The 16,303-nt window shown below is 46.9% G+C and overlaps 1 protein-coding gene across 1 annotated transcript in view; it reads left to right on the top strand.

Moving 5' to 3' along the window:
- The first annotated feature begins 3,496 nt into the window (after positions 1 to 3,496).
- BRD10 (bromodomain containing 10) overlaps positions 3,497 to 16,303 on the top strand; it is a 276,860-nt gene continuing 264,053 nt past the window's right edge. Inside the window, exon 1 of the mRNA XM_085634117.1 lies at positions 3,497 to 4,083. Within this exon, the coding sequence (XP_085490243.1) occupies positions 3,746 to 4,083 (338 nt within the window). The 5' untranslated portion in view covers positions 3,497 to 3,745. The remainder of the gene's footprint in view (positions 4,084 to 16,303) is intronic.

A 16,303-nucleotide genomic window follows, 5' to 3' on the forward strand; every position in this document is an offset into this window, starting at 1 on the left:
CAACTTCAAATCTTGGTGATGGCAAAATATATTCCGGGCTGGTCCAAAGTGATAGCGGACTGGAACTCTTGCTTCTATGCGATTCCAGCAATGGGAGACTTCATCCACAAGTCTTTCATGAGCTGAATCAGCTCTGGGGTCCGTGCTTGATTGATCTCTTTGCATCCCATCTGAATGTGCATCACCCAATCCTTCATTCCTGGAGGCCGGACCCTCTTGCGACAACCTTCAATGACTTTCTCCAGTCATGGACAATGGGCCTTCAATGGTTCATAGGGTACTCTTGCAGGTGAGTTGGTAGGCGGCAGATCCGGTCTTAGTGACCCTTGTTTGAAGGCCCAGGCTTGGTTTTCTGTAGCGATGTTGTTATCTTGTGCACCGCCGGTGCAGATTCTTTCCTTCCTGGATCTTCTCTCCGACCCAATGGGTCTTCCAAATCTGTTGGTTTCTTAGGGGCTCTTGTAGGTGACACTGGCAGGTGCCAGGAGTTTTGCAGGATGCTATGTTCTTCTTGTTACAATCTTTGGCTCCCTCTACACACAAGCATTATGAGACAGCTTGGCGCCAATGGGTATATTGGTGTATTGAACAAAGTGTGGATTCCTTGGGGGCAGGTGTCCATATGATTGTGAATTTTCTATCTTATTTTGCCAGTCAGGGTCTTGCCTATTATGGTTAATAACTTCCGTTCTGCTACATCTGCTGGTCACCCCCATTTGGATGATAAACTGGTAGGTGAGCATTCATTGGTGTGCAAGTTACTTAGAGGTATACGGATGGTCCGTCCCCCTCAACTGAAGTATTCTTTGTAATTGGACGCTGACATGGATTAGCGTTTTCTTAGGTCTTGGCCTGCTAAGGAAGATCTTTCCGTAAGCAGTTGTCTGCGAAGCTAACGCTTCTTTTATGTTTATTTTCCTGCAGACATGTTTTGGATGTAGGAGCTCTAGACTTAACACTTAGAGTATTTACTCCCTCTGGGGTGTCTTTTACTATTTCAGGACATTAAAAAACTGCCTTGCGATATATCAGCTATCCTGCTTTTCCTCACCATCAGAAATTGCATGTAGTTAAATGCCTTAAGGCATATGAAGAATGTACCCGTGAACTACAGAGGGATTCCGAGGGTCAACTGCTTATTTCTTTACAGACACCTTCAACTGGTTACATCAGCAACCCTGGCCAGATGGGTTAAATGGCTGTTGGCTGAAGCTGGTATAGATGTAGCCATTTTGGGACTCATTCTGTGAGAGGATCTATGGCCTCTAAAGCCTTTAATTGTGGGTTCTCGCTTAGAGGACATTATGGCTGCAGCGGACTGGGCTTTTGATTCCACATTTATGGTCTTCTATCACAAGCCTAAGATGGATGTGGCATCGATGGTGGTGGTTCAACTTCAAACTAGCAAAATCCGAAGTCTCCATTCCAGACATGGAATGAAAAATGTTCTAGCTAATGCGCCAAGAATTTTCAATTCTATTAAGGACACGAAGGCGACGATTAACCCACCCTGAGGCTTTAGAATATCTTTAAATGAGGGTTGTTCTTTTGTATGTTCATTATACATGATATTTCCATGTCATTGTGTCTTTTATGATGCATTGGTACTGTACCCCATTTGCAAACCCGTAATTGATTAAACTATCTTTACGGGAAGTCTAATACTGTGGTGTTTTAATTTCAGGTACGGAATTAAATCCGCTTGAAGCCGATCATCAAGTTGCTGGTGGCTGATCAGCTGTTGCTGAAAAGGAATTCACCTTTGGAAGCTGGACGTATATCGGCGGAAGAATGGATATAGAGTTGCTGATGGGTGACCAGCTGTATCGTTGCAACAGAAGTTTAATCTTCATTTTTCCTGTGGAACATGTTGGCTTGTTTAAAGTTTCGCCTAGGACTCTGGCTTTTGATGCTTTATGTTGAAGTTTACAAAGAAAAGGAAGGACTATGGTGATGTTTTCATGTATAGGGAAGAATGACCTCTGTGATTGAATGGGACATTGGGCTATTGAGGCTCGTGGGATATGCAGCTTAAAGTTTTAAGTGCTTTCATTTGCTGTTGTGAATTTAACTGTAAAGAAAAACTAGCATAATCCTCTTATCCGTTTGCTTAACAGAATTGAAAATTCTTGTTGCGTTAGCTTTAAAAATGTTCACTCGGCTTTCCACGCAAAGCATGTGAAGCCCTAAGCCGGTGTTCCAGATCCATTGTCAGCATTGAAGAGGAAGGCGAGCTGTACACGTCCCATATTACTTTGAACCTATCTCGGACTCGAGGAAGTTCATGATGCCCGAATAAATTATTAATTAGCCTTTATCGCTGGACTATTTTCTTGGACACGCAACTCCTGTTAATGCTTAGTCCAGGTCCATACGGGGAACGTGACTCATTCAATTGTTTAACGAAGATAATAAACCCAGGCATTTTCCCTTTTGTGGATGACGCTGGACACCATTTTAAAACTTATCGTGAGATACTAGTCTTCCCCTGAATAAGCCCTGTTTAGGATGAAACGTGTTGGCTGCACATGTATCGGATTAAGAATATTAAAGAAGAATACCAATACATTATTGAAGACTCAAGTACTTCTTTCTTATTTAGGATTAATTATTCTTGTTGCCTCTCTGTTTTTGTCTTTGCATGTTATATTGTGTGGTGTATAAGCAGCGGACCATGGAAGTGTGTAACATTATGTAAAAAAAAAAAAAATCGTGTGAATACTTGAGTGACTAATTGGGCTGTGCGGCCTCGAATCCCTTGGCTACTTCTTGAGGGTATAGTGGAGCATGTGACAATGAAGTGTAAAGTACCATTAAAAATGAAACAAGGAAACTCTCAAAAAACTAAGGGTTTATTGAGTTAGAAATAAACATCGTGGTCGCTTTTTATTAGTAAAAAACAAGGACATAATTTATTAAAAGTATACTATTAACCAATTTAAAAGAGACGGTAGTATACGTAATATCTGTATATCTACGAAGCATCCCCAACTCCTGCAGCTCCTCTGTTAACTTATATTTTTCAGCTGGCAATAAGCACACCGTGGAAAATACTGTGTTCAACGAAGTGAATATAGCGGCCATGTTGAATCTGTATGGTTCCTGCCTCACCGTCAGCGAGTGTTTAGGAAGAAGAATCAAAAAAATCTGTATTGATGATATTCAATGTCAAAAACGATATTTTTTTACTATTCCTGATAGAAGCTAGTGGGTTAATAAAACAAATGCACATTTCATTAGCTTTTTCTCCTGGAGAGAAAGATGCGCATTATTCTTAAGTACTTGAGAATAGTAAAGCAGAAAAGGTTAGGGCACTTTGACTGGATCAAGGGTTGTAGTTTTATTTTTGTGGCGAGACTGTCGTCGTATGGCAAGAGTTGTCTGTCGTCTATTTACACATCCTCGCTTAGCCCTCTCCTTTGTGTTCATTCTGTTTGTCCGAATTCTGTCTCCTCACTTTCTCCCCAAGCGTCTCCCTCACTCAGCGGCTGTAGACATAGAGAACGGACTGGCAGAAGCACTGTGGGGCCGCCGAGGTGAGCGGTGCTGGGACGAGCCATCGGCGCATGCGTGCCCTGTCGCTGCCCCCTACCTGCCGTGTCCCCATTGATTTTACCCCACCCCCCCTCCCTTAGTACCGGAGCCTGAGGCGGATACCGGGTGATTATAAAGCCCCGCGAGCTAGGAGTCCGGACCATGGCCGGGCGGCCCTAATCCCCGTCGGCGCGGCGCCGCGACGGGGCCCATGGAGGAGGAGGAGACGGGGTCCGAAGCGCCGGGCTGGGAGCAGGCTCTGAGCCCCGAACTGCGCCAGGGGATGTGCATCTTGAGGGACTTCTTGCTGGAGAAGAACCGGTCCCTGGTAGCGTCCTTTCTACAGGGGGAGACAGAGGAGGAACCAGGACTGCTGGCCATGGAGAAGGGCTTCCGTCAGGGGCGCTATCGGGACCTGGGCGACTTCGTAGCCGACTTCAGGCTCATGCTGGAGGGCTGCTACATTCGAAGAGGTGTGGAGCACTGGATGTCCAAGCAGGCTCAGCGGCTGGAGGGCATGCTGGAGCAGAAGTTGTCTCTCCTGTCCCGGTGAGAGTCCCACTTTTCATAGACGCACTGGCTGTGAACCCATCCCGCATACTCTCTGTTCATGCCACTCACTGTGTCATCTGCTCGCAAATCCAGTTAACCGTGTGTTGATCTTTGCCTGCGCACACCCACCCCGTCCATCTACATTTTCTTTATCGTTATCTGGAAGCTCATATCCCTACCCGTTCCTCTATCAGTTCAACAGTGCTTTGCTGCCTCCATCAGTTCTTCCACTGCTTACTGAAGCTGCTATGTGCACTACTACCATCGTGTTGCAAACTGCCCCAGTCCTTCTCACGCTCATACCACCTGACCGTCTGTGTCCACCCCACATTTTTGAGTATTTGTCCCACCTGCATATTGTAATTACCCTTTGTCCGTTTTCCACCCCCTCCACCCCTTTCTCTTTCTAGTTCACGTAGCTGCAAAAATGATGATGCAATTTCATTGTACATAACCGGTAGCAGACAAGGAAAGTGGCAGTTTAAGGGCTGTGGATAGCGCTGTTTTTTTAAAGTTTCCAGTGAACGGAATGCAAGGTCTTGCCAGATTGTCTTGTAAAATGTGTTCTTCACTTTTTAAAAGGAAATAATTTGTTCATGTTTGATCGGATCCGGAAGATTTGCGGGAGGTATACTGGGTCATTGGGTGGAGCGAAGAGCATGAGCTCAATTTGGTTAGGTATTGTTTCAAATACTTAAAAAACAAACAAAAAAACATAGTTTTAAAAAAATTATTGGAAAGTGTAATATCCTTGCACCAGTTGAGTGAGGGTGAGTTTGAGTTAGATGCGTTGGATAGTACTGTTTAAAGCAAATGGAGCTCGAATTTTGTAGGTATGCATTGGTAGTGCCAGAATACACATTCACTCTTGGTTTCATTGTAAACGCGGGTGATTTTATTATGCTTGTTGGTTCAGACTTTTTTAAGATTACACTAAAACGATGAAAACTTAACAATAAATACACTTATTGTCAGCCATACCATGCAAAACAAGCATTTGCAATGCAATAGGTCTCGCATTGATAAGAGTTTGAGCTATTGGCATTGTAAAATTACAATGCCTTTTATTTATGTTTTGGTTTTAAAACAAATAAAAGGCATTGTCATTTACAATGTCAGTAGCATAAATTCTCATAAAAGCAGTGTGCGGCGTGCAGCAGTGTTTCGTGTAGCAGTGTGAGGCATGCAGCACTGTGTGGCATGCAGCAGTGTGCGGCGTGCAGCAGTGTCGTGCAACATGCAGCAGTGTGTGGCGTGCAGCAGTGTTTCGTGCAGCAGTGTGCGGCGTGCAGCAGTGTGCGGCGTGCAGCAGTGTTTCGTGCAGCAGTGTGCGGCGTGCAGCAGTGTGCGGCGTGCAGCGGTGTCGTGCAGCATGCAGCAGTGAGTAATGCCGCAGTGTGCGGCGTGCAGCAGTGTGTGCTGTGCAGCAGTGTGTGCCGTACACCAGTGTGTGCCGTACACCAGTGTGTGCCGTGCAGCAGTGTTTCGTGTAGCATTGTGTGGCGTGCAGCATTGTGTGGCGTGCGGCAGTGTGTGGCGTGCAGCATTGTGTGGCGTGCGGCAGTGTGTGGCGTGCGGCAGTGTGTGGCGTGCGGCAGTGTGTGGCGTGCGGCAGTGTGTGGCGTGCGGCAGTGTGTGGCGTGCGGCAGTGTGTGGCGTGCAGCAGTGTGTGGCGTGCAGCAGTGTGTGGCGTGCAGCAGTGTGCGGCGTGCAGCCGTGTGTGGCGTGCGGCAGTGTGTGGCGTGCGGCAGTGTGCGGCGGTGTGTGGCGTGCAGCGGTGTGCGGCGGCGTGCGGCAGTGTGTGGCGGTGTGTGGCATGCAGCATTGTGTGGCGTGCGGCAGTGTGTGGCGTGCGGCAGTGTGTGGCGTGCAGCGGTGTGCGGCGTGCAGCGGTGTGCGGCGGCGTGCGGCAGTGTGTGGCGGTGTGTGGCGTGCAGCAGTGTGTTTCGTGCGGCAGTGTGCGGCAGTGTGCGGCAGTGTGTGGCGTGCGGCAGTGTGCGGCGTGCAGCAGTGTTTCGTGCAGCAGTGTGCGGCGTGCAGCAGTGTGCGGCGTGCAGCGGTGTCGTGCAGCATGCAGCAGTGAGTAATGCCGCAGTGTGCGGCGTGCAGCAGTGTGTGCTGTGCAGCAGTGTGTGCCGTACACCAGTGTGTGCCGTGCAGCAGTGTTTCGTGCAGCTGTGTGGCGTGTAGCATTGTGTGGCGTGCAGCATTGTGTGGCGTGCGGCAGTGTGTGGCGTGCGGCAGTGTGTGGCGTGCGGCAGTGTGTGGCGTGCGGCAGTGTGTGGCGTGCGGCAGTGTGTGGCGTGCAGCAGTGTGTGGCGTGCAGCAGTGTGTGGCGTGCAGCCGTGTGTGGCGTGCAGCCGTGTGTGGCGTGCGGCAGTGTGTGGCGTGCGGCAGTGTGTGGCGTGCGGCGGTGTGTGGCGTGCAGCGGTGTGCGGCGGCGTGCGGCGGTGTGTGGCATGCAGCATTGTGCGGCAGTGTGTGGCGTGCAGCGGTGTGCGGCGTGCAGCGGTGTGCGGCGGCGTGCGGCAGTGTGTGGCGGTGTGTGGCGTGCAGCAGTGTGTTTCGTGCGGCAGTGTGCGGCAGTGTGCGGCAGTGTGTGGCGTGCGGCAGTGTGTGGCGTGCGGCAGTGTGTGGCGTGGTTTGTAAACAACAAGAAAAGCGGACATCAAAGGAAGGCTGGGAGGGAACGAGCATATGGGGTGTGAGTTATAACAAAAGTTAATTGTTGTAAGAGGGGATGCAGGAAGTGAGTCCGAGCGCGCGCTGGCGAAAGCAGTCTGCTGCTTTCAAGTCCGATGCCAGCTTCGCACTTGAATGCCTCACATGCACTGGCCATAAACCACATTCCTAAGGTCTTGTGCCCCTTACTAAATCTCTCTGAATGCGTGAGGCGGCGCACGCGCAGGAAGTAGCTGGTGGCAAATGGAATGCGCGTGGTTGTGCGCGTAACCGCCACCCGATCCGCCTGGGAAGCCTTTGGGAGCATTTTCTGAAGCCCCTACATAAGTCTCGCTGGGCGATCGCTTCCGCGATAGCCAGGCGAGACCTAAAAAATAAAAACACATGTATAGTAGAAACTAAGGAAAATGGCAGAAATCTGCTCATTCAGAGTGAAGTGTAATACTTTGGTAACGATTAGTTTGCTCATTAGAAAAAAAGAGAAAAAAAAACAACTAATCTTGTTATAAGCAAATGGGGCAACCAAAACCGGTTGGCAATCTCAAGCACTAAGGATCTAGAACACCTTAATCTGGCAGCATTAAATGGACGCTTTGCAAATGACAACTCCCCGTCAGCTACTTTTACACAACTCAACAGTCAGCTCCTCCATAGATTTCACATTTGTATCCCTGCATCTCTTCGCGAAAATCACGGACTTCCGAATTGGCACAATGTCAGCTAGCGACCACCAGCCCCAAGAATTTGGCCTTAACCTCCATGGGATTCCCCCAATACTGTATAAACAAAACCCGGATTACTGGGCAGCAGCACTAGCGCCACTCTTCAAACAGATAACAGACACTGCAACAATCCCAGCGTCATGGAAAGATTCTATTATAGCACCAATACACAAGAAGGGCAATGTAAAGGACCCAAAAAACTACAGACTAATAGCCCTAATCGACAACGAAGCCAAATATTACGCTGGTCTCCTATTAGAGGAGCTTCTGGACTGGACAGAAGAAAATGCAGTAATTCCCATTACCCAGACAGGATTCCGCAAACAAATGGGCACAACATCAAACATGCTAGCTCTCTCGCTCCTCATTGACGCCACAAAGGCGGCTAATCTCCCCCTGTACGTATGCTTCATAGACTTCATTTCAGCGTTTGACACCATCAACAGAAATTTACTATGGTCAAAACTGGAAAAAAGGAATATCCCATCAGGCCTTCTCACACAGCTGATTCTACTTCACACGGACACATGGGTCCAAGTCAAGCTAGGGCCAGGAGACTTCCTTTCAAGAAAAATAACGACCACAAAAGGCTTAAAATAAGGCTGCGTCCTAGCTCCAATACGTTTCAACATCTTTATGTCCGACCTGGCACAGCTGCTGGACGAAACTAACTCTCATGCCTCTAGCCTAGGCGGCCTCCCTATTTCCAACCTAATGTATGCTGATGACATTGTCCTAATAAGCAGAACACCAATAGGGCTACAACACCTGATCAGCTCCACGTTTAAGTACTCAACAGAGAACACCCTTACCATCAACCTCTCAAAAACCAAAACAATGAGGATCAATGCAAAAAGATCCCCAGCTGGATTTCATTGGCACATGGGAGGGACTACACTGGAAACAGAGGAGTACAGGTACCTGGGGGTAATTCTTGATAGAAAGGGCTCATTCAACCAGCAAAAAGAAGCAATAAAACGGAGAGGCACCAGCATAGGGATTGCACTAAGGAACCTCAAAACAAAAGCAGTCGGCCGAAGCTTCACACCCCTGCTTCAAGTGCTACAGGCAAAACTAACATCGGCCCTGACCTACGGAAGCGAATGCCTCCGAGGAAGGGACGCCCAGCAACTGAACAGCACAATAGCGAAGGCCATGAGAATAATCTTCAGTTTGCCCAACTATACCTCCCAGGCACAAATTAGGCTGGAATTTGGCCTGAGAAATCAAATTCTAGAGCGAATGGGTGCCTATGCCAAAAGATGGCACAAGATACAGAGAGGGGAAACCACAAGCCTAAATCACCACCTATGGAAAGAGATGGAAAGTAAGAGCATGGCTGCGCTATATCTCAACCACTCCTTAAATTCCCTGAGCCTACAAGAAGCCTGGATGTGCAGTGGATCTCATAACACTTTTAAACAATCAGTTAACAAATCAGTTAGATCCATGTCGTTAATCGAGGACAAAGCAAGCCTAGCAACCCGGGCCCATGGCTGGACAGTTATCCAAAGCTACACAACCAGCCTCTGTCAAAGCTACTTAGGAGTTGGGTTCACTAGGCGCACAAAGGAGAAATTCCTACGTCTACGTCTGGGCCAACTTCCAGTACAAAGCCATCTACCCCCATGGACAAGGCCCAAAGAAACAATCAACTGCCGAGTTTGTGGGAACTCAAAGGAAGATATCCTGCATCTACTATGCACCTGCAAAGGTCTGGACGCAGAGCGCAGATCCCTTCTAAAAAAGCACTTCAACAGGTTGGGCATAAGAACACGCCGGCAGGCAGTAAAGGCTTGCTTGGACGGAACGAACATTCAATTAGCAAGCCACGTCATCAAATTCTTGGAGAAAGCAGAAAAGAAACCAGAATGACAGAGGGCCAAAATAGGCCGACGCCAACTAACGAAGTGAAATCCAAAATTGATAAGGAATCATCTCATTCGATATGGGTAATGGTCTGACACCCTAATGGTAAAATAGGACACAATAACACTACAGGGGACTGTTATGATTCAACAGACCCAGCAATAAATACCACAGCTCGGCCTAACACCCAGGCGCAAAACAACAGACAGTCCTTCTTCTAAATTCTATGCTTAGTCCGAAATAAGCAGACATTTCTGTATTCATTATAATTATTCTCTTTTTATTACTCGAAGCTAATCTCGTTTTATACATATATTTGTCATTTCCTTTTTTAAACACCAACTGCATTTAACTTATGGTTTTTATATGCTAACAATTGCAATGGTTTTAATTAACTGAGCAATAAAGACTTCTTCTTCTATTTGCATTAACAGTGCAACTTCTAATTACAAAAACAAAACAAGTGCCAAGCAGTGCATTGGAGGACTACACACCACAAGTGGTCAGTAAGACACAGCTAACTTCACTAACAAAATCAGTCGCATTCTTCTAGATCCTGCCTAGTCCGTCCCTGCTACTGTGAAGGAGTTAGACGACTTCAGGGTTGTCTTGGATTTCATAATCATCCGAAATCAAAGGATGTGAACATAACAAAAGGAGATTGTGGCAGCTTATATCTATTCTCCTCAGCCAAGCCAGGCTCACTTGGTCACAAGATGGATTCTTCTACCTGGAAGTAAACATACATCAGTGATCCAAAGGAACTATATAGTCATAAAAAATTGTGCATGCTCTATAGATCTAATGTAACATAGATCTAATAAATTACCTTATCACACTTAGAAAATGAATAGCCTTCAAACAGCCCACTCACTTAACCTCTTCTGTGCCCATGACGAGATAGTCTCGTCATGGAGCACGGTCGCGCTGTGCCCATGACGAGACTCTCGTCATGAAACCCGCCCACTAATGAAACGCCCGGCACAGGAGGGGGAAAGGGCGTGGCACAGAGGGGATTAAGAGATCCCTGTATGTTGTTTACAGAGTTGACTTTGGAAACACCAGTTTAGCAAGTATGCCAAAGTTGGTTGTTCTCCATCACACCATAAAAATAAATATCTATTAAGAAATTATATCACACCTTTTCTGTACTAAGTGACCTCTGTTGGCTACCCATTGAAGCTGGGACAACATTTAAGATTAGCTGTGAAACAGAGGGCATTATCCCAGAAACTGATCAGAACACTTAAAATTCCATCTTTGAGCTGAATTGACAGAGAGACACCAGTGTTTCTTTCAAGATATTGTTGTCGATTTGTGAAACTAGATTTACTATGATCATTGCCAGTAATGACTATGGTCTGTTTTAAGAAATCTGGAGCGAACCCTTTTTGAAATAATTTGCCAATAAACAGATGAGGAGGGCATACAAATGGTATGTGCCTATGACAAGCTCGTTTGGTCTATCTGCTTGCTTGTCATGCATGCTTGTTAGTCCCTCTTTAGTACCGCCTTGTCTTCATTTGTTACTTCCCTTGGCAACTGGCCCTTTTACTTCGGTTGTTACACAGTAAGCCATCTTTAGTCTGTGAGCACTGTTTTCATTAATTACTTTCACTTACTGCAGGCAGCACATGGGCGCCCGCTTTCACTTTAACTCTGGCGCCTAGCATTATCTCAATCCTCCACCCACCTGTAGCTGCTTAATCTCACTCGGTCGCCCTCATGTCTGTTTCTCTCACCCACCCAACAACCAGACCTAAAGTCCCGCCTCCTCCACAAGACAGTCTTTGCTGTTATCCTTGCTGGTTTTCTTTGCATTCAGGGGCCCGTAGTCTTGTATAGGTCATTATAAATTTCTGACTAGAAGCCCGAAAGGCAAAGAAAAACCTGTACTGGAGCAGCTAGCCTACGGAGGACCTGGGAATCTTCCCTGCGCTGGCCAGCAATAGAATACACTTGTACTCAACAGACCCTCGGAGCTTTCACTTCGGCACAGGAGAGCTCTGCGGGTCCGGTGAGTACAAGTGAATTCCAGTTGCTGGGATCTGGCGAGTTATGAATCTGCAAGTCAAGGGAAGGTAAAGACACATTCTTGTATCCCTTGCTTATCTTATTTCAGAAGGAGGGAAATAAGAACATCACTTCCATCCCCCAAATGTCACAAATACTGTTCTCTGCCATTGCTAAAGTTTCTCCCAAAATATAACACCCATAAATGATTTGCTTTCATCCACAAGGCCCATAGCTGATTGGAGCCAATTACATGGCAAGACTCATATTATACAAACTATTCTCAATGATGCAATGAAATCTCTTTCCTGACATTCTTGGGGTGGCCTCATGTTCTCGCTGGGGCTTTGAGGATAAACCAGTTCTCTGCTAACTTGGTTACGGCTCATTTGCATATGACCTTGCACCGTCAGGTCAGCACACCTAATGACAGGCTCACACCAATGAGATGAGGCTTATTGTGAGGAGTCGGCCCATGACTTCACTTCCAGGAAAATACAAATCTGTTTTAAGAGGTCAATGCACACATGTATGTTTTAATTACTGACACACATCTAATCTCATTTTCCGAAGACAGCTTCCACCGGCAGCATTACATTTCATGCAGAGTACATGTCCTATGTGTACATGCCTTCACGGCGCTGAACAGGAGTTGTCCCACAAGGTGGGGGGAAGGGCCTCTGTAAAGGACAAAGAATAGAAGACTAGCTTCAACATAGAGGCCAATTTGTATCATAAAAGGTAGCTACCATAACTGAGCAGGCATTGCAGCTGTTTGACAGATTTGTGCCAAGGTTGACCTGCCTTTAGAGAAATCATCAGATTTTGGGGCAGGCTGGTACTGTTGAAATGGCGTTAGGGTGTGGGAAGAGTCAGTCATTATAGTCAGGGCAGTGTCATTTACATTTTGACTGACATGTGAGTGACCCTGGCCCAGCCTTCTGCCCTTTTGAGAGTCCAAAAGGGCACGTAAATTACTGAAACTGTAAAAGATTAGGGTAGATTTAGGTCAAATATGAACGTAGCTTATTAATATTGTCTGTCTTCGGTGCCATTATCAAATAGCCATGGAATCTAAACTACCCTTTCATCTATGGCTGGGATGTCCAATGTAAGTCCCAGTGAAACAGAACAATGGCGCGCTTTCAGTCTATCCATACAAGATACATTTACATACTAGGACTCTAAAAATTACAACCATTGTATAGCAGTTATTCTTCTGAAAATGTGTAAGGATCGGACCTTGTTGAGCAACCGTAGCTACATCTTGTCTGTCGTGACCATATGACTCTAGCTCATTGGGAATCTGTGTTCGTAATAGGAGTGATAGCACGTACCTAAAATCCATTGGACTAAAGAGTCCTAATAACGGCATTGACGCATCTTTCCCTTTTTGTGTAAACAGACCCCACATTTGACCTCTTCTCAGAATTATCTTGCTGCCCTCTTGTATTTATAATAATAATTATATTCTTATATATTTTGAAATTCTCATCCCCCAAAGCAGTTATGCCTCAAAGCTAGGTCTTCACATTAAAAATGTCTAAAAACCTTGTCACATATTACTTGTGGCCTTCGACTGGTCGCTTTTCAGGGGCAACTTTTTTATTTTCCTTTTAAGCACCCCACAAGAGTTCATATGTTTCCGGCTTTCTCTCTCCTATACTCCCCCACCCCCCCCCCCCCCCTCACACACTATGACGTGCTTGTGTTGCTCTTTCCTTGGCCGTGTGCTTCTCCCCACTGTTCCTCTGTAATGCGCTTACCCTTTTGTGTTTCTCAACCTGTGTTGCTTTCTCGCCCATGTGCTTCTCCCTCCCAGTTCCAATGTTGCACTCTCTCTCACCCATTTGCTTCTCCTGCTCCACCTTCCTCTCGCTCTCTCTGCTTGCTTAACCCACCTGAGCCCCCTGTGCTGCTTCCTCCACCCCCCTGTTGCTTCCCCCAGCCCTCCTATTGCTTCCCTATCCCAAACCTCCGCGATTCTAGCCCCCTGCTCTGTGCTGCTTTGCCTCCCCTATTCATGCTATTTTTGTAGGTCGAGCCTGGGCAGTGCTCACTGCGAGGCATGCTGTATTCAAGTATGGACCTGAAGTTCCGCCCACTCTCCACCCATATTTTTTATTAACTTGTGTCATTGTCCTTTGTGAATGTTGGCTTCTGGTTTTTTGATAGGCTTATTAATCCCTCTTTAGTACCTTTCATTAGAACTTTGAAGAACTCTTAGACTTGGCATCTTTTGGCATGTTTCCCCTGAGTTTTTGCTTTCTGACCTCCCGGTTTTGACTCTGTGCTGACTTAGTGTTTCTGCGCACTTTTCTCACTGCTGATCAGTGGTAAAGTGCAAGTGCTCCTGTGGTACAATGTGTTATGGATTGGTATTTTCTTGATTGACCTATTTGATTTATGTGTCAGTAATTTGTAAAGTGCACTGTGTGTGCTAGGGCCTGTAGATCAAATGCTGTTGGTGGGCTGCAGCACTGGATTGTGCCACCCACCCAAACAGCCCATAAATGTGACTCTGGCCTGCCATTGCAGAACCTGTGCGCAGTCTGGTACTGCCATGTCGACTTGGCAAGTGCACCCACTTGCCAGGCCTAAACTTCCCTTTTCTAATTTCTCAGCCTCCCCTAAGGTAGGCCCAAGGTACCCCTGTGGGCAGGGTGCAGTGTATGTGAAAGGTAGGACATGCCCTAGTGTGTGTGGCATGTCCTGATAGTGAATTACTGCCAATTTCGTTTTTCACTATTGCAAGGCTACCTGTTCCCCATAGGAAGAATGAGAAGTTTGTTTATAACATCTTATAAACCTAACTGGCCCTGGGAACTAGGTAGGAAAATAAAGTTTAGTATGCCTGAACTCAGAATCTAAAGATGCATCTTTTAGTGAAGGTGATTTTTACATTCTGTGTTTGAAAATACCACTTTTAGAAAGTAGGTATTTTCTTGCTCAGTCATCCAGTGTGCCTTTGCTGGAATGTTGATTTCCTGTCTGGGTTTTGAATGACAGAAGGCTGGGGAGCAGGAGTGGCTCCAGATAGTCTAGGTGGGTCAGGAAAGGGCTGAATAGACCTGTGCTGCAATTGGGGAAGGGGGAGGAGATTTCCTCGCACCTCAAAGGGCCTGGTCTGCCTCTGACAATGCCGTCTCCACCTCCTGCCAGGAAGTCACATCAGAGAAGGCAGAACTAGTTCTGGCTGGGCACAGACACTCTCTGCCCAAGAGATCAACGGATTTTGGGATATAAATATTGGGACCCAGACCCCTGAAGTTTAGAACTCTTTTTGGACCAAGAAGAAGAGCCGGAGAAGCTGTGAGGAGGAACTACCACTTTGCTGTATGCTTTGCTGTGTTGGCCTGCAGTGGCTGCTTCTGTCTTGGGCAGTGAAAGCACTGGACTGAACTTTCTGCAATCTACTGTGTGAGTTTCTCCAAGGGCTTGTCGTAAAGTTACACGACGCACCACCCTCATCCCGCACTGCAGCCTGGGCCTGCCGGCGCCATCGAATCCAGTTCATCAGCCGACGACAGCGCTTCAGCAAAGACTACGCCGCTGCTTGTACCGCGACCTGCCAGCACCGCGACGAGCACCGCATTCACTTCGCACCACGACCCTGGTCTCACCCACGACGCCATGGTACTCCGCCACCGAGCCGCTGCTCGCACCGCATGCCGCACCGCTGCACTTCGCCCCGCAGCCCTTGACGCCTGCCAACGTCAGCGCTCCTGACTTCATCAGAAAGGAGTTCAACCTGCAACGCTTGTGACTTCAAGGGCCCGACGACCCCTGCATCGACCTCCGGAACCGACGCCTGCGGACGCCGTGCTTTCGGAAGCTCAACAAGAGGTCGCCGACACCCTGCATTTCTAAAAGGTACTGTTTGTCGGTCTTCCCAACACCGCAGCTGGCCCGCAACGCTGCAGTCAGCCAGAACTGTTTGGATTTGTTTGTTCACGACGCGGCGATAGCCCCGGAATGAGCTATCGACATCAAGGAACTGTTTTTCAAGCATATTTTGATAACTGAACATTTTTAAGTACTGCATTGTGGATTTTGATCGTTTTTGGTCCTGTCTAAAGTATATAAAAATATTGGATATTTTTCTAAACTGGTGTGGTGTCCATTTGTAGTGCTTACACTGTATTACTGTTGGTTATGTGCAAATGCTTTACACACTGCCTCTAAGATAAGCCTGACTGCTCGTGCCAAGCTACCAAGGGGGTGAGCAGGGGTTATTTTAGGAGTTTATCTCCCTTATCCTGACTAGAGTGGTGGTTTCTGCCCGACTTTGGCACATGCCCTAGCCGACCAAAAACCCCATTTCTAAAAAGAACTACTTACTTAATTAATATAGACCGGACTCTCCAGACTCCAGCAGTGGTAGCCACTTCTATGTATTAGCAGCACAACATTCGTGTTTTCACTGTGGCTGTCCGCCCAGCACTCGTGGGACGTCAGCAATGGCAGCAGCTTCCATGTATTAGCAGTGCTCCATGCGCGCTTTCACTGTCTACCCCACACCGCTGCAGTACTCAGGGGACGCCGGCATTGGTGGCCGCTTCTATGTATTACCAGCGCGCCATGCACACTTTCACTGTGGCAATAGGTCCGTCATTTTCGAGAGTTTGAGCTATTACCATTGTAAATGACAATTACTTTTTGTGTGTTGGTTTTTAAAACCTAAATAGAAGGCATTGCCATTTACAATGCCAATAGCTTAAACTCTTGCAAATGCAAGACCAATTGCAATGACAATGCTTGTTTCTTTTATCATCAATTAGGATTGGAGCACTCTTCCCCTTTAAGTGAGACATTTCTAGTCTCAATTCTTTCCATAAAGACTTGAACACTTGACTTATTTAATGTAAAACACACTGTTACCACCTGGTCTTAATTATATTTCAGAGACGGTACCTCCATAAGGTGGTCAT

The sequence above is a fragment of the Triturus cristatus genome, chromosome 2_1, assembly GCF_964204655.1.
Source record: "Triturus cristatus chromosome 2_1, aTriCri1.1, whole genome shotgun sequence".
Classification (NCBI taxonomy): domain Eukaryota; kingdom Metazoa; phylum Chordata; class Amphibia; order Caudata; family Salamandridae; genus Triturus; species Triturus cristatus.